This window comes from Manihot esculenta, chromosome 15, assembly GCF_001659605.2.
Source record: "Manihot esculenta cultivar AM560-2 chromosome 15, M.esculenta_v8, whole genome shotgun sequence".
Lineage (NCBI taxonomy): Eukaryota > Viridiplantae > Streptophyta > Magnoliopsida > Malpighiales > Euphorbiaceae > Manihot > Manihot esculenta.
The window spans coordinates 9,933,824-9,952,437 of NC_035175.2; the positions used below are offsets into that span (position 1 = coordinate 9,933,824).

Below are 18,614 nucleotides of genomic sequence, written 5' to 3' on the forward strand. Positions count from 1 at the left end.
AGATTTCTTCAGCTCATATATAAATATATATATACACAAAACAGAGCTTGAGAAAAAGGTGGTACCTTTTCAATTCTAATTAATTAGAAGAGATTTATTAAATACTCTTATGTATTTATATTAATTTTAATTATTTATTACAATTATAATATTTTATTTACTAATTACCCATTAAAAAAGAGTTGCTTTCTCAAGAGAAATTCCATATTCTCATAAAAAATATATATATTCTCAATATATTAGAGTAATTAAATATTTATTAAGTATTTGCATATTATTCCTAATTTCTTAATAAAACAAAGTAAAATATAAATCGTAATTTAATTGAAAAATAAAGGATAGTGATGGAGGGAGACAGGAATGGAGTGGAAAATCATCATCAAAGTTGGCACTCCCCATGCTTACCTGGAAAGCTGTTTTTGGATGGAGGGAAGGCTCTCAGTCCCCACTCCTAAATATTATGCCTATCTTGCTTTTTTCGCAAATTTTTTAAATTGTTAAATGCTAATTAACTAATTTTTTAAAATTAATTGTTAATTTTTATATTACTTTGTGGATGAAGATAGAGGCTACTTTTGTGAGTTTATCTTTTACCAGTTTGCTAACGAAGAAAAGAAAAGAAAAGAAAAGAAAGGATGGTGAAAGATGTAAAATCTGAAAAAGGAATTAAAGAACATATATAACTAAAGGCAAGAAAAAGAAGTTAGCTTCAACGAGTCTAGGTTATGTATTGCTAAGAGTCTCACACTAAATTAAAACTAATGATAACTCAAAAGTTTGAAATAAAAGCCTATGTAGTACTAAGAAGATATATACCATTGTGTATATAATTTTAAGCGATTAATATATTTTAAATTTTTTAGTATTAAAAATAATAATAGTCTGATTAAAATTGAAAAAGAAGTCAAGAAAGCAATTTCTTGTTCTCTCCTTTATCCCCCAAATTCAGCTTTAAAGCATCTTTTGCAAAATCACTAGTAGCCATATGCTTTTCTTTTATAGATGTTGATGTTAAGTGAAAAAATTAAAATTTCTTCCTTTAGTGGTAGTTATTAAATGTAATACTAAGTAGTTGGCTAATAGTCAAAGAAAAAAAAAAGGTTAAAAACTGATGATTATAAATTTTAGATTTTAAAAGGTTCAGATTTTTTTTAAAATTTTTATATAATGAAAAACTAAAGATGAAATATAAAGAAGGTAAAATAGGTGATGGAGCTTGGACTACCTAATTTTGAGTAGGTTAGAATCCTAAGCAGAAAAAAAAAATATGGAACACATGATGATATTAAGTTAAAAAGTTTCGTTACATAGACATGAAAAAATTTAATTAAGAGTTTGGGCAGGCAAGGCATGCCCAAGACAAAACGCATAGAAAATAAATTCCAACAAAAAACAGACGAGAGATATTTTGTCAGTTCCACTAATATCTGGTTGCTTACTGCCATTTTCAACTCTATAATTGGCCCGTGAATTGAATCTAGTTCGTCAAATGTCACAGGAACTTAGCTCTTGCTTACCCTCAACACTGTGCGTTTACCTATTTGCATGATTAATTAACTACGTACATTTCCCAACCTTTACAATTCTTCCTCTCTCTCTTTTTTTTTCTAATCCTCTTATTATTAAACAATGAACAATGTCTTTATGAGCGTTTTTCGGAAATATTAGGCGTTGATAACTTCTTTAAACGTTGTTGCCGGTAGAGCTTTAACATATGCATGGTACTGATCATATTTTCTTGTTCTTGTTCATACAAATGTTTTTGTTCATATTCATACAAATCCCATTAATTTTGTTTTTTGTAGTGATAACATATAAAATACATGTTATACTCAAATTAAGACATGTGAAAATTTTCGATCTGAACTCTATTAATTAAACTAAATTAAAGATTATTAATCCGGTTGGATCTAACGAAATATCCGATCAAGAGTTAAACAGGACATTAATTCAGTCCTTTTCAACTCGAAATTCATAAGATATGATTTTTGGTCATACTCTCCATATAAAATTTTAATGTGCGTGCTACAATCATTCTAACGTAGTATGTATCAGTAAAGACATGGTTTTAATCGGTTAAATATTAAATAAGTCAATTGTTTAATATAAAAATAAAAGAGACATTTGGTGGGTGCACAAAGTATGGACATGAGTATATACACCCAGCCATTCTTGAAAATTGAATCATCTTTTTTATTTTCTAAAGAACTACCATTATTTATTTGCAATTCAAAATCTTTAACACATCCGAAAATAAATCACTCAGTTCTATTATTATTCTCATTTACTGTTATCCCAAACTTTTCTCTTATAATCTTGAAGAGCTACTCTTCACGTGTAAGAATCCTAAAATACCCCAAATCTCACATCCATCACTTAATAATCATGGTACGATCAAACCCTACAATAAACTCAACATCAAAACCAACAACTATCATTGGATGCCCAGCTAAGCAAACTTAATTAACCGATAAATTGAAACTAAATATCTCGCACGAGGTTGCAAAAACTCAAATAGTGGTCCTGCTAAAAAGAAGCAGATCATCAGGAAAAAAAAAAAAAAAACAAGAGTTTAGGACCACCACCGGAAATGGGACAAGGCTTTCACCAGTGATAATATTCCAATAAATTAATAAAGAGATAATGGGATCACTCTTCCCCAAACATCCAGTAAAAGAAAAAAAAAAACTGAAAAAGGAAAGCCAATTTTATTCCATTTGCAACTAAGTATTTATATATTAAGGATTGAATTCATAATTATGAATTTATAAAAAATAATTATTATCAAATCCTAAATATTAGGAGATGATAGTTTTTCACTTGTTCAATATCAAACAATAAATAATAAAAATAATATTTTAATTTAATTTGAAATGGGGTTATAATTTGGTGCCCATTATTTAGGGTTTTTTAATGGAAATATGGGATATAGATAATAAAGAAAAAAATTAGTTGTAATGAAGAAAGGTGTTGAAAAGGGGAAGGATATGGTTGATAGCTGAAGAGGGGACAATGCATGCCCTAAATTGATTGTGATAAAAAACCTTCATGCCTCACTTCTCTACTTTCCAACAAAGCTAATCATCAATCTTTGAAGCTAAGACTATTATCAATCACTACTCATGCCAAGAAAGAGCAAGAAAGTGGATGTGCCATCACATTATAAATTCTTTTTTTTTTCATTAAAAAAAAACAAATAAAGAAAGAAAGGAGCAAAACCCTAATTATAATGATTACAAATTAAGAGATAATCTAACTTTATAATCTTCTTTTTTAATTTAAACGTAATCTGGTCCTTAAAAGAAACTACATGCAAATATATAAGAAAATATCCTGCAGGAAAAATGATATTGTATTGATATTGAAATACTTGTCTCAAATTAATTTTATTTATTAGACAAATGATATTAAATTTAAATTATAAAAATTAAAACCATTGCATTAAAACGTAGTTTCTTATAATTCGACCTAATTTTGGAGAGAAAACCGTATTTTCCACTACAGTTGTTTTGTCGTTACTGGCTAGAATATGTGATACACATTTATTTGTAATAATAATAATAATAATAATAATAATAATAATAATAATAATAATAATAATAATTGAGCTAATGATAATTTTGAAAAAGATTTAACAGGACCGTGTTTCTTGTCCATTAGCTAAAAGTGTGATAAAATAATTAGAGTATTATTTATAAAAAATAATTGAGCAAATAATCATTTTCAAAAAGATTATACAAGAAGAAGACAGTAGAGGTAGAGTTATACATATGAAGTATAAAATACATGGATAGTGATGAGACATGAATATGGCCGACCTTAATTAAGTTCATTCATCATTCATGTACATGCTACCTCAATCCAAACACACATATGAATCTTTATTATTATTATTATTATTATTAAAACTTTGAAAAACATACATGTTTAGGAGACCTTTGAGGATGGAATGTTCTTGCATTTTCAAATGTGCAAGAAATTCATAGGAAGACATTCATAATCTGCCAAAAATGAACAACTTCTGCCCACTCTCCCCTCATGAATTGGAAGGGTTTGCCATCTCGGAGGACTATCTACAATGCTTCCATTTATAACAGGACGATGTTTGCTTAGTATTTTGATGATTTTTGTACCAATTATGTCATACAAGAAATTAAAAAAAAAATTGTGAAAAAAAAAAAGTGAATGTGGCTACGCTCACAATTTCACCTAACAAATATCCACCTTTTTACACATTCAATTGATTGATTATGCCTTTTTTTTTTTTACGTTTCATCACCAGAGGACCTGACAGGAATCTGACAGGGATAAGGAAAAAAATAAGCGGGTAGCAGAGGATATCCTGTCTGTCCATCAAGAACCGTGGATCAGGTAAGAGATAAGGTTCGGCCCCGTGGACAAGGAGATCAGATTCTTTCAAAACGACTTATTGGTCGTTAAAATCCTCCTAAACTGATATGAGGTAAGGAGGGTACTGGTGGATACAGATAGTTCTGTTAACCTTCTTATCTTAAATGTTTCAACAAGTTAGGCTTGGATAAGAGCAGTCTTATCAGAATCTCCTATCCCTTGATAGGGTTAGGAGATAAGACCATGGCAGTGGGTACCATCAACCTTCTCCTGGTACTCGGGATGAAAAGTATAGGCAAAAACAATATGCAGAGTTCATGGTGGTAGATATCCCATTTGCATATAATGTAATACTCAGTCGTCCGGTCCTGAATTGTCATGGTATTGTTATTAACATAGGTGCTATGTGTCTTAAGTTTTCAACCCCTGAGGGAATAGCAGTGGTTCGAGACAGTTCGAGATCAACTAAAAAAAATTACAAACGCCGTACAAAAAGCTTCAGAAAAGCAACCATACCCATCGATTTGCTTGAGAAGCTGAAATCTCACATAAAGCTGGAACCCGTGGATCCGATAAAGGAGGTCCAGGTAGGGAAGGAACAAAAGTTGCGGTTTGGCACTGCGCTAACCGGGGAAACGAAGGTTTGATTGATAGAATTGCGGAAAAATCGAGTAATCACTTTCTCTTAGTCTCCAAAAGATGTAACAGGTATATACCCAGCTCTCATCACCCATAAGTTATCTATTGATAAGACCGTCAAACCAGTTCAATAAAAGAAAAGGAAGTTTACACTAGAGAGGCAATAGGTGATCAAAGAAGAGGTTGATAAGCTTCTAAGTGCAGGATTAATAAAGGAAGTCCAGTATCCCACATGGCTAGCCAATGCGATCCTAGTAAAGAAGGCTAACGAAAATTAAAGGATGTGTGTAGACTTCATTGACTTAAATAAAGCATGTCCGAAAGATCACTACCTATTACCATCCATTGACAGATTAATACACTCGACCTCAGGGCATGCAGTGATCTCCTTTCTTGATGCCATTTCAGGATACCACCAAATCATGATAGATACTAAGGATGCAAAAAAGACTGCATTCATAATAGATGAAGGAGTTTACTGTTACAAAATAATACCTTTCGGATTGAAAAATATAGGGGCAACATACCAAAGGCTGGTGTTAGGAATCTTCAAGAAAATGGTGGGATCAACAATAGAGGTGTATGTGGATAACATAGTGGTGAAGAGTCGATCCTTGGAGGATCATCTAGAAGATATCCGAAAAGTTTTTGACATCCTGGACAAGACGGGTATGAAGTTGAACCCGAAAAAATGTACCTTCAAAGTAAAAGCTGGGAAGTTCATGGGATATATAATCTCGGAAAGAGGTATAGAGACAAACTCTGAGAAGATCAGCGCCATCCAAAATATAGAAGCACCCAAAACCATTAATGAGGCACAAAGGCTAAATGGGCAGATCACTGCTCTAGGTCATTTCATATCATGCTTGGCCAAAAGGTGCCTCCCGTTCTTCAAGGCTTTGAAAGAAAAAGGTAAGTTTGTATGGAGAGAAGAGTGTGCAGAGGCATTTGAAAGTCTAAAAACCTTCTTATCATTCCTGTTGAAGAGAAAGTTGTGTTTCTATACTTGTCTGTGACAAAAGAAACAGTTTGCTCGGTACTTTTTCGTGAAAATAATAAGGAGCAAAGTTCAATATACTATGCCAGACAGGTGTTGAAGGGGACGGAATTGAACTACCCTCCTCTCAAAAAGTTAGAGTTCACGATCCTAATGTTAGCCACAAAGTTACGACCATACATTGAGTCATATACCATAGAAGTTAAAATAGATTACCCTTTGGGGAAAATTCTACACAGGCCAGAGTTGTCAAAGTGGTTATCCACCTAAGCGGTAATACTGTCAACTTACGATATCAAGTATGTCCCAAGAAAGGCCATGAAAGCCCAAGTGCTAGTCGACTTTATTGCAAAGATGACTCTGCCATTAGAACCTTTAGGGTTCTCAGAGGAAAATACAGAAGAATGGAAAGTCTGGGCAGACAAAGCTTGCAGAGCAAGGGGTTCAAGGATTGAGATCCTGTTACAATCTCAAATATGGATAAAGCTTCAATATGTGGCCAAACTTGCCTTCAATGCCACTAACACTATAGCCGAATATGAGGCTGTAATAATGGCCCTAAGAATCATCAAGAAATTAGGCATACAAAAATTCATTATTTTAGTGACTCACAATTGGTTGTTAATCCATACTAGGAACAATTCAAAGTTCGAGAATCGATCCTTATCAAATACAAGGAGAAGGTTCAGTCCCTGATGAATAAGATCAAAGATGGGCAGAGCAGTTTAAAACTTTGTCAAGTGGCCAGAGGCAACAATGAAGAGGTGGATCTTCTAGCTAAGATGGCAGCAGTGGGAGAACAATACTTGACCCAACCATTTCAATTCAAGAAATTGCACACTCTAGCAATGGCAGTGGAAGAGTCATTCCTTGTAGAAGAAGGGGAATCATGGATGATGCCAGTATACAAATTCTTGACACAAGATGACTTTCCAGTCAATGAATTACCAGCCAAACAGATAATAAGGAAGTCTTCTAAATACATACTAATTGATGGATGGTTGTACAGGAGGTCCTCGAGACATTCATGGTTGCGGTGTGTTACCGAAAAGGAAGGCTATGGAATCTTAAAGGATATCCATGAAGGTGATTGGGGAAGCCACGAAGGAGTCCAAACAATCGTTTGTAAAGCAATTTAGACAAGGATATTACTGGCCGATGATAATAAAAGACGCGAAGCAACTTATCCAAAGATATCAATTATGCCAAGTACATGCAAACATCCCAAGGATCCCGAGAAATGCAAGGGGTACACTGATTTCATTATCATTGATTACTATCTTTAGTATTATCCAGGTTCAAAGACTTTTGCAAAAAAAGGAAAATTGACTTAAGGTTCAGCTCAGCCTATCACTCCCAGACCAATGGTATGATTAAGGTGACTAACAGGACCATCCTACAAGGTTTAAAGAAAAGACTCGACTAAACTAAGGGTAACTGGCCCGAAGAGTTACCCCACATACTATGGGCATATAGAACCACCCCTGGGACAGCTACAGGAGAAAAGCCCTTTTCCCTTATATACGGGCCCGAGTTAGTCATTCCCGTAGAAATCCAAGTAGGCAGCTTCAGGACACAATACCCTAAGATATCAGGGAATCCTGAAGAAATGTATTTTAATTTAGGCCAAGTAAAATTTCTATGAAAAAAAGCCGCAATCAGAATAGAGATTTATAGAAACAAGATATCCCTAATGTTCAATAGTAAGGTTAGGTCACACGCTTCAATGTAGGAGATCTAGTCCTTAAAAGAATAGATGTGACGAGTGGCAACGTCGGGTCTAGTAAGTTGAGCGCGAATTGGAAATGACCATTTAAAGTCTGGAAGGCTATTCGCCCAGGATCATATAAGCTGACCAAGTTAAATGGTCAAGTCATTCCTCATTCTTGGAACATTTGTAACTAGAGAAGGTTTTGTTAATAACAAATTAACAAGATATTTTCACATGTGGTGTTCTTCAGTAACAAAGAACGATGGGATTGCCTCCCTCGAAGAAAGACTAAACTAAGCCATTCGGCGCTGGTCCCACCAAGCAAGATCACAAGGCAGTTTTTGCCAGACCGAGCCATAAGGCAGTTTTTACTAGGCCATTCGGGCGTTAGTCTCACTAAGCAAGGTCATAAGGCAGTTTTTGCTAGGTCATTCAGGCGTTGGTCCCACCAAGTAAGGTCACAAGGCAGTTTTCACCAAGCCGGGTCAGAAGGCAGTTTTCGCCAAGCCATTCAGGCATTGGTCCCATTAAGCAAGACCATAAGACAATTTTAGCCAGGCCAGACCATAGGGCAGTTTTTTCCATGCCATTCGGGCATTGGTCCCATCAAGTAAGTCCACAAGGTAGTTTTCACCAACCTAGGCCATAAGGCAGTTTTCATCAGGCCATTCGGACGTTGGTCCTATTAAGTAAGGCCATAAAGCAATTTTCACCAGACCTAGCCATAAGGTAGTTTTCGCCAGGCTATTCGGGCGTTGGTCCCACTAAGCAAGGCCACAAGGCAATTTTTACCAAGCCAAGCTATAAGGTAGTTTTTGTCAGGACATTCTGGCGTTGGTCCCACCCAGCAAGGCCACAAGGCAGTTTTCGCCAAGTCAGGCTATAAGACAATTTTTGCCAAGCCATTCAAGCATTGGTCCTACTAAGTAAGGCCATAAAGCCATTTTTGCTAGGCCATAAAGCCATTTTTGCTAGGCCATTTGGGCATTGGTTCCACTAAAAAAGGCCACAATGTAGTTTTTGCCAGGCCACAAGGTAATTTTTGTTAGGCCAAGTCAGGCCACGAGGTGACTCTCGTCAGACCACGAATTTAAGCATTGACCCCATTAATTGAGTCGTCTGTGCCAGACAGCCAGAAAATGTGGATATACCAACCCCTGAAAAGATAAATGATGAAAGCGTCAAACAAAAAATAGATCGAGTGAAAGATCCTTATTAATAAATCCTCCTAAGGCATTTTACAACGAAAGGATGATAGTTCGTCAAGCCACAGGCCCAGGTATTAATCCTATTTTTCAGTAACTATTTATGACTAAACGGGCGTTAAAGAAGATACACTTTAGCCCCTTCATTCGACAAAAATGGTTGCAACAAAAAAAGCACACAAAAGCATACAAAACATATATTTTCATTATAAAATATTATAAGGAGTCAAGAAAGGGACTTGAATTACATCAAAAGTTTCTATTACATCAGAATCCTTAAAATCTATCCCATCCAATGGAAGGAAGACATCTAAAAGGCCATGAGAAAAGTCGTCTCTCCAACTACCTTCCTGACTTTGCCCTCAAAATCAATCTCATACAATCCAACCCCCAGGGGTCACGATGCTGAAAAGCCATCATAGTCGGGCTGGTTGCAATCCTCAGCCAATGCATAAATCTAAGCAGTATGCTTGCACCTTCAGGAAGACTCGCCTTCAATTGCTCTTTGAAGACCCGCCTTTAGTTGCTCTTTAAAGACCATGATGATATCCTCCATGCAGATTTGGTAGGCCATGATGATATCCTCTACACAGATTTGGTTACCCTCAAAAACAGAAGAAGAAGAACCTCTAATCCTCTCTCCTATGAGAAACTGTTGTGAACTAAAAAGAAGAAAAAAGGGTTCTTATCCAGTGAAATAATTGACAAAACTTTGTATGCGGCACAAAAAATAAGGTGACCACAGGCAAGCGAAACGACGCTCACAACCGAGACCATGCCACGTGTCCTAAATCGGAAAGGCAAACAACCACCTTCGAACTTGAAGAGTCGAAAACCAGCGAAGAGACCTCTGATATTACATAACATCCATCTAAAGTAAGTTATAAGTTGTCACCACAAAACAGAAGCCATATGGCAAGGATCTAACAAGTGCGAGGCGTAACTCCGCTACGAAAAGTGAGACCCGAATACTTTAACACCTGGACTATCGTCAAGACTTGCCCTCCCTTGATAGGTCGAGTCTTGGCACAGGGTTATCACTACTAGATACATTCCCGTTTTAACTGTAATTGCGGGATCACCAACCCATTAGCTGGCGATATCCATTATCGAACTGCCGGTCACATTATCACCGGATTCTCAAGAAATGCTATACTCATCTCTATCTTCTCCCAGTATAAAAGGAGAACGATCACAAAGGTAAAAATACGCTATTCTCCAACACTAAAACTTTAAGCAATTCGTTGCATTCTCTCCTTGTCACAATACTGGCTTGAGTATCAGAGTGGTTTTCATGGACACCCAACACCACATCATATTTTCTCTCTTTCTGATTCCAACCAATCACAATATAGTCCTATTCCGATCACGTGATCAATCTAACCTTTTATATATATATATATATATTATATATATATATAACTATTTTCATAAATTAAATTATTCATATAATTTAAATATAATTCTCTTTTAACTATTAAATAATTTTTTTTATTTATATTATAAAATAACTACATAATCTAATCAGTTATTAAAAATTTTTAATAATATGATTTAAAGAATTTAATTAATTAATTATATTTTATTTTACCTAAATATGTTATATATGTGTTTATGTGTATAGGTATTTTAGTATTTTAATTATAAATATATTAATTACTTTTAATTATATGAGTGAATTTTATATATTAACTATACATGTATCTTTAATCAAAACTATATAATTAATAAGTATGTATAAAATAATATATATCTTACTAAGAATTTTATATAATATATTTTAATATTAGTACTATTATTATCTAAATATTAATATTTTATTTTTGTTACTATTTCGTTACTAGTTATTTATTATTTTAAAATAAACATAAAAATATTATAATTTTATTTTTTAAAAAATAAATTTTAAACTAAAATTAAAACTAAAAAGAGTTAAAATAAAAATCGAAATCGTGCCAAATTTAATTAGAATCGTATAATAATTATATTAAATTCTGATTTCAAATATGATTTCTAAAAGTTAAATAACTGAATATTTGGTTTTAATTATAATTTTTAGTAAGAACTTTACTATAATTAGAATCAAATAATTCTATGAGTCATTACTAATAGAGATTCACACTGAATAAATTTATTAAAGAAGAGACCGTTTTCTCGTAAAATTTATAAATATTTTATACTGATACTTTTAATTAAAAGAAAAGGAATAAGTGTCATTCCATTTCATCTGTATTGATAATACATATTAGGATTTGCATGATTGTTAATAATTGAGTTTCCATTCTTAAATTAAAATGCTAAATGTACAATTAATATCAAATTGATCTATTTTTTGGATATTTTTTTTATAAGAAAATAATAATAATAATAATAATAATAATAATAATAATAATAATTGTATTCAGCAACAGTACAATCTTTCTTCAGTCGCTGGGTCGGCCATAAAGCAGACAAGCTTGAATGTTCTATCTGTGCCTTTGAACGTAAGATATCCCTTTTAAAATCTTCAAAAACAGGTAAAAAGCCTCCGCCACGTGCCACCCATCACGAACAAGAACAACGATGCATGTTTGAACAACAGAGCAAGGCCGAGAGGAATCGAATCAACTGATGATTTACGAGCAATATTGGATCTTTCTTTTGAGTGCCCAGTTGGCCCAATTGTCTGCCAATATCGATGCAAAAACTTTTTACTTCGGAAGCTCTAGTTCCTTTCTATAGCTATAAAACAATCCACTTCCCATCTTTTGCAGACCCAGAATTTTCTTTGAAAAACAAAATAAATTAATGTTCAAATCAACTTTAAAGCAAAGGTTCTCAATATCTCCATTACTGGACCAGTTAAGCAATGTTTCAAGACTCCCTAACTTCCTGTCTAGGCAGAAATGGCTCTGGGTTCCATTCAATGTTTGTCCTAATTAAGCAAACAGGTAGTTGATGATTGATTAAGCCATTGAAAGGAAACAACATTATTTCTGTCTGTCTGTCTCACCAATACTAGGTAGATGATGATACATAAAGCCATCCCTGAAAGTTGTATGATTGATTCTACTTCACTAGGAACCCACAGCGTAAAACAAACAAGTTAATATCCCAATGCTACATGCAAAGACCTAATCAGCATCACTGCCGACACTAATGGAGAGAGAGCCTAGCGTGAGAGAAATTTTATCATACAACATACGTTAAAGACGAAGCTGTAATGAAGAAGTGTTTTGATTAGCAATTGCATTTAAGAAGAATTTTAGAAAAAATAATAACAAAAGCATAATTTTCCTGACTATTTTTATAGATTTAATATTATCAAAATATAAATCATAATTATATAAAACATAAACCCAAGTTTAATTTTAAATACCCATAAAAATTAGATTATATCATATGGAGGTTCAATTGGTAAAAGAGATTTTATATTTTAATTATTTTTATTTTAAATTGTAATTAAATGATAAAAAAATATTATAACTAATTTTATTTTCCTTCCACCTACACTTGCAGATTGATTGCCCAGCTCGAATAGCTTCGGCGTGAGCCTGTTCAGATAGAAATTATGCTCCCCCAATAGCGCATTCTAGCCCAATAGCTCATTCTATTTTCCTTTTTTCTTTAGAACTATTCTATACTATTATCAACTTTTTTTTCTTTTACATGAGAAAAAAATAAATAAATATTTTCATCTCAATGCAGTGCAATTTCTTTTATAGCTTCTGAAAAAAAAGATCTGCAAATAACTCCCACAATAGTCACACCAGCTTTCCTCAATTTTTTCTTTTTTTGAAGTTCTCCATTTTTAAATTCTTTATGGGATGTAGTGTAATTTGGACTGCTAGTCTCCAGTCCCCTGATGCTGTGAAGAGCTTATGTCCAAATCCAGAGTTTTTTTAATTGGAACAAATAATGAACTTGAGGACAATGATTTCCTCAATGATCATCGTCTCATTGTTGAGATATTGCTGTGCTGGACGAATCCATTGCTAACACGTTGCTCCTATCTCTATCAGATCCTTGTACCATCCCAATTCTCATTCCATGGCGATTTGGCGGTGACCACTTCCATTCTTCTGTAGTATTTTCGGCTGTTTTATTATTTTATTGCTTAAGTGCGTAAATATAAACCTGGATTCTGTGTTTTATTATTGTTATTATGAAGAAGATATAAAGAAGATGAATTGGTCAACTACGTGTCAAATTGAAAAAGGCAGCAACACATGTATTAGGTGAAAGCGAGTCCCCATCAGGGGCGCCCCTGGAATTTGCGTGGAAACTGCAGAGCATTTTAGACCACTGCTTAAAACTAAACGTACGAGTTGGACTCAGATTTTTAACCCACCTATGACTTTCTTAATTACAACCTATACCTTACGTTCATCTTCCACCTCTCCTATTGACTAATAAATATCCACCACAAATTTAATGGTAATAAAAATAAAAACAACGAACATTCGGCTTCAAGGACAAAATCAAACCATTATTGTAACTTGTTTGTTAAGTGGATCTTTACCACCTTATTCTGTGCATGCTCTTCTCGGCCGGTCCGGTGTTGAGTTGCTATAAACTTTTTCTGATAAAAGCCGAGTTGATTAGCTAATGGCTCCTTAATTTGGTTGGAATTAAATTTAATAGCAAGTTTGATTCTTCTGCTGTTGTAATTGATACGTTAACTTCTAGAAAAGCAGTCAAAGCACGCACAAGACTAATGAGTGTCTTAGTTTTCTTCTCCTGGATTTTAAAAAGCTCAGATAATTCCCATGACTATTTGATTTCCTCTTCCAATAAAGACTCTCAATCTAATAATCCACACCCAAATTTCAAATACAATCTTTTCCGTCAAAGTTTCAAGAGCCCTTTACCCTTTTATTGCCATCTCTTGATTCATTTTCAGAGACAGGAACCCAAAAACAAAAGACAGAAGACAGAAGCAAGCGAATAGAGATCATGGCATGCTTTGTGCCTTTCAACAACAGGAATTTGGATACAAGTTTTTTTGTCTTCAGGCCTACAGTAGTTTTAGTTGATGAGTTTGTTGATACGCTTAAGCACTTCTCTGGGAGTACTGAGAGTCTTGGTTGTGTTCGGAGTTCCATTTTCAGAAGCATCCATGGAAATATGGTAAGAAAAAACTTACTGTATTTCCTAGGTTTAATTATCTGGGTTAGGTTTAATTTTGTCTGCCATATTTGATATCAAGTCAACATCTGAGATCATAATTGGTTCGATTTTCTCTTCAGATCATATGGTACGGAGCATGGACGAAGAAATCTAGTGAGAACAAAGAGTTGTTAACTTCAGCCCTTGTAAGTCTATTGACTCACTTCTGGATTTTCTATGCATTTTCCTTACTTTCTTAAGATCATATATAAAGTTTGTAACCTAAAATTTTAACGACACTTTTGTACTAATTTAATGTAGTACTATGCATGATGTTATTGTTGAAATCTAGTTATATTATGGTCTCAGCATTGTATTCTCATTCACTCTTCCTATATATGAATTTGTTTTTCCCGCAGTTATCAATGTTAACAAGCATATCAAGCATGGCAATCTTGACTGACCATGGCTTCTTTGATGCTTACGCCGGAGAATCAAGAGACGGGTCTTCAGCTGCAAAGTTTTCAACCGGAGATGCAATTTCCATGAACGTAATAGTGCCACAATCAGGAGACATAAACGACCTGTCGTATGCAAATTTAGCAATCTTCAAATCCCACTTCCTGAAGATGGAAGGAGTAAGTGCAGGAGTTTGCCTGAATTGCCAGACCATGCCTAGAGTGGTATCACTGTACGTGTGGAAATCTCTCCAGTTCTGTTACTCATGGATTATAAATTCTGACCACAGAAAGACAATGCTTCCTTACCTTGAACGTTTTTCTCTTGACATTAAGTATGACATTTTTAGGGTAGTTTTTGTCAGCAGCGACAACCTATTAAGTTACCAACATCTTCCTTCTCATATGATGTTACAAAATGAAGAGACCAGAAAAGAAAAATCCCAGGTAATTATGCAAGATTAAGAATCATTATTGATTATTCCTACATAGGTTTTAATACCCTTTTGTGCAAAAATGTTCCTGATGTAAATTATATTGTTCACAAACTCCTACAACTTTAACATATATTTGTGTATATTTTCTTCTTCCTTCACATGATTTACATTAAAATCAAGGTCTTTTTGGTGATATATAAATAAAATTCAAGAATGAAAGAATGATACATTTAACTAAAACACCAGAGTTTCTAATCTACTTTTCCTTTGAATGGTTGAATTGGGCTGGATCCAATGGAGATCCAAGACCAGCTTGTCTGGGCCAAAAAGGCCCATTACTAATTAGCAAAACGACTTAGAATGAAATGGGTTGGATTTTTTTTATATAACAAAGTACTATTAATTTATTAGACTGAGACTAAATCATGTTGAATGGAATCAACCCACTAAAAATATAATTCTAAGAGGAATATTGATTTCATCTACTATGGAATCATTGACCTTATTTAAAGAAAACCATCTAAAAAAATCAAATGAATTGAATTGGGTTGCATGTGTTTTGCCTTTTTGTTCTATAGGGTTTCAATCACAGAAGCTGTCAATTTAATCATCAATCGTAATAACTCACATTAATTAATTTACTTGTGAAAATCAAGTGCCCAACTTCAGTAGGCAATTAAGCAAGCCTTTCAAATTGGGAAACGTTAGCCTTAATAATTCTCACATGCCCCACATTTAAAAGTAATTAAAACTTCAAAACTACTAGTTTGAAGAACTCTCCTAATTAGGCACTTTTGGCCTCTTATTAAAAGAAGACATGACCCACGTTGAGAATTATTGAGATTTTTGGATTGGCACCTTCTCCATCTAGCTTCAACTCCCTCCAAAAGGCTATACATCATCATTGACCACAAACCTAACTACCATAATCCCGTTGATTGAGCTAAGAATATAAAAGGATTTTTTAAAAAAAAAAAACAACTTTCAAAGATTGGCAACGAAGTAATGATCCAAGGGACCCATATTATGAGAAAGCTGAAAGATTTTGAGTTGTATATTATATATATAGCTCATTCTATAGTCAAACTTTTTTTTTTCAAATATTCTCTCCATTGCATGTCCCACATTTCTTTTCCCTTCTATAGGGGTTGGGATTTTGTGGAATAAAGGCTATAGTGCAATAAAAATAATTTTTTTATTAAATTTTAATAAAAAAATTAATTGCATTAACTTACTTAAATCTTAAGGTTAAATTAGAGGTATTGTTTTCCATGATGATCCATGTGTAACTTGGTCCAAGCCATATGTGGTCCTAAAATTCTTTGATGGTTGTTGAATATTTGAATTTTTTTGGAGGGAAAGAAATGGATTGGGTGGTAATAGGATCAATATTATATTTTAAATATAATTAATTTACCATAAATAGAAATTTGTAGTTTTATCATCTGTAAAGTTACTGGAACTCTGTACAGTTGGGAGCCTTATTATCTATAAAGGTTATATATAACCTATGTTAATAGGTTTAATATATAAGTTTTATTAGAGTTTTCATGGTTTTAGAGCCCTCTTGGCTTAACAGCCATTTTTCTACCTTCTTCGATTTTATTTCTTTTAAACCGTTTTGTGCTTTTCTCTATGTTAACCATGACTGACAGTACAATTACTCCATTTATTTCTTCCATATTACCTCATCCGCTTTTTCTATTCCAAACATTTCCAATCAAGTTGGTGTCAAGCTCAACTTTGTGAATTATATTGTTTGAAAAATATAAATACTCCCGCTTCTGCGTGGGTATAATCTTGAGAGACATATCGACAAAACCTATACTCCACGTCCTGCCTTGTTGCCGAATTTGTGTGAATCCAATCCAAATCATATAATTTGATTCCATGATAATCAAATTATTCTCAGTTGGTTAGTTTCCTCTTTTTTCGAAAGTGTGATGAATAATGTAACTGGAGTTTCAACAGCTTTGGATGTTTGGATCAAGCTTGAATCGACTTATGCTGCTGGTTCAGCCACCCAAATTCGATATCTCAAGAGTATTGTGCATCACCTTGCACAGAATGATGAGACTGTTGAGGTGCATATGGCATGAGCAAATGTTCTTTCGAATCAATTACAATCTCTTCAAAGCCCTTTTCTAAAGATGACTTGGTTGGGGCGATACTTGATAGTTTACGTTCGAATTATCAGCCGTTTGTGAGGTCGATTGAGGCAAGGTTACAATCTGTCTCATTTGATAATCTGCTCGGACTGCTAATGTTAGAGGAGAAGCAACTGGTGAATCTTAAAACAAACAAAGTCTCTCTGCCATCTACTGCTTTGATGGTCTCTCGTGATTAATCGCGCAGCTCTTCCTCCTCTCACAACCATAGAGGAAGGTCTTCGCGCGGAGGGAGATCGCATTGGTCTCACGCTGTGAATAATTATAATACTAGATAATTTGTTAGCTTTGTGACCTGTTAAAAGTGCAATGGAACTGCACATATCTCCAGACAGTGTCCTACTCAATGTCGAAATCCAACCAATTCATAAGCTCACCATATAACATCTCGCTCTGATAATTCTTCCCAACTTTGGATAGTGGACACAGGCACTACACACCACCTTATTGGGTATTCCAATAATCTCTCTCTTGAGTCTGAGTATCATGGTCCGAATGAAGTTACGGTCAACAATGGTAAAACAATTCTCATCTCTCATACTGGTAGCTCTATTCTTCCATTTGGTTCAAAATTTCGATTAAATAATATTCTATTTTCTAAGCATTCTCCTTATAGTTTATTGTCGGTTCGAAATTTTTCTTGTAATAATCAGGTTTAACTTGAATTTTTCTCTGACTATTTTCTTGTTAAAGATATTCGCACAAGGAAAGTTCTTCACAGAGGTCCAGTTGATCGCGATCTCTATAAACTATCTAGTGATACTGCATTTTCTACTTCCGTGCATCATGTTTCTTTTCACTCATGGCATTCACAGGTTGGGCATGCTTATGATCTTGTTGTGTTGTCTACTTTGCGTCACAATAATATTATTTTGTATTCCAATAAGAAGTCATTATGTTCATCTTGTACTATTAGCAAGTCGCATAAACTTTCTTTTGCTTTGTCTTCATTTCGAGCTACTACTCCTTTAGAACTTATTTGTTCCGATGTTTGGGGACTTTCTCCAGTACCTTCTCTTAATGGCAACCGTTATTATGTTTTATTTTATGATCATTATAGCAAATATACATGGTTATATTGTCTAAAACGCAAGTCTGATGTTTATTCTACCTTTGTTTGGTTTCGTGCTCTTGTTGAGAATATATTTTTTGTTAAATTAAAATGTTTCAATGTGATTGGGGGGAGAATTTTAGTCTCTATCGAACTATTTGTCTGACAATAGTATTTATTTACGAGTCTTCTACCTGTATACTCCACAAGAAAATGGTTGTGCGGAGAGAAAACATCATCATATTGTTAAAACTAGCCTTGCTATGATGAATAGTGCATCTATTTCCTTGTCATATTGAGATTTTACTTTTGAGTCTACTGTCTATTCAATGAATCATGTTGTTACACTATTGCTGGCTAATCTATCTCCCTTTGAAAAATTATTCTCTAAAAAGCCTGACTTACATGAGTTTCAAGTTTTTGGTTGCCTGTGTTACCCTTTCCTGCATCCATATACTAATCATAAACTTGAAAACCATTATGCACCTTGCGTTTTTCTTAGATACAGCT

The 18,614-nt window shown here is 34.0% G+C and overlaps 1 protein-coding gene across 1 annotated transcript; it reads left to right on the forward strand.

Moving 5' to 3' along the window:
- Positions 1-13,326: 13,326 nt before the first annotated feature.
- On the forward strand, positions 13,327-15,015 carry LOC110601316. Its single transcript, XM_021738409.2, has 3 exons — positions 13,327-14,011; positions 14,131-14,196; positions 14,410-15,015. Exons 1-3 carry the CDS (start codon positions 13,838-13,840, stop codon positions 14,911-14,913), a joined length of 744 nt encoding a protein of 247 aa, XP_021594101.1. The 5' UTR covers positions 13,327-13,837; the 3' UTR covers positions 14,914-15,015.
- The last annotated feature ends 3,599 nt before the right edge of the window (positions 15,016-18,614 follow it).

Coding starts and splice junctions, on each gene's coding strand:
- LOC110601316 (XM_021738409.2), top strand. CDS start 13,838: ATGGCATGCTTTGTGCCTTTCAACAACAGGAATTTGGATACAAGTTTT. Junction 14,012..14,130: donor GAAGCATCCATGGAAATATG/GTAAGAAAAAAC, acceptor TTTTCTCTTCAG/ATCATATGGTACGGAGCATG. Junction 14,197..14,409: donor AGTTGTTAACTTCAGCCCTT/GTAAGTCTATTG, acceptor TTTTTCCCGCAG/TTATCAATGTTAACAAGCAT.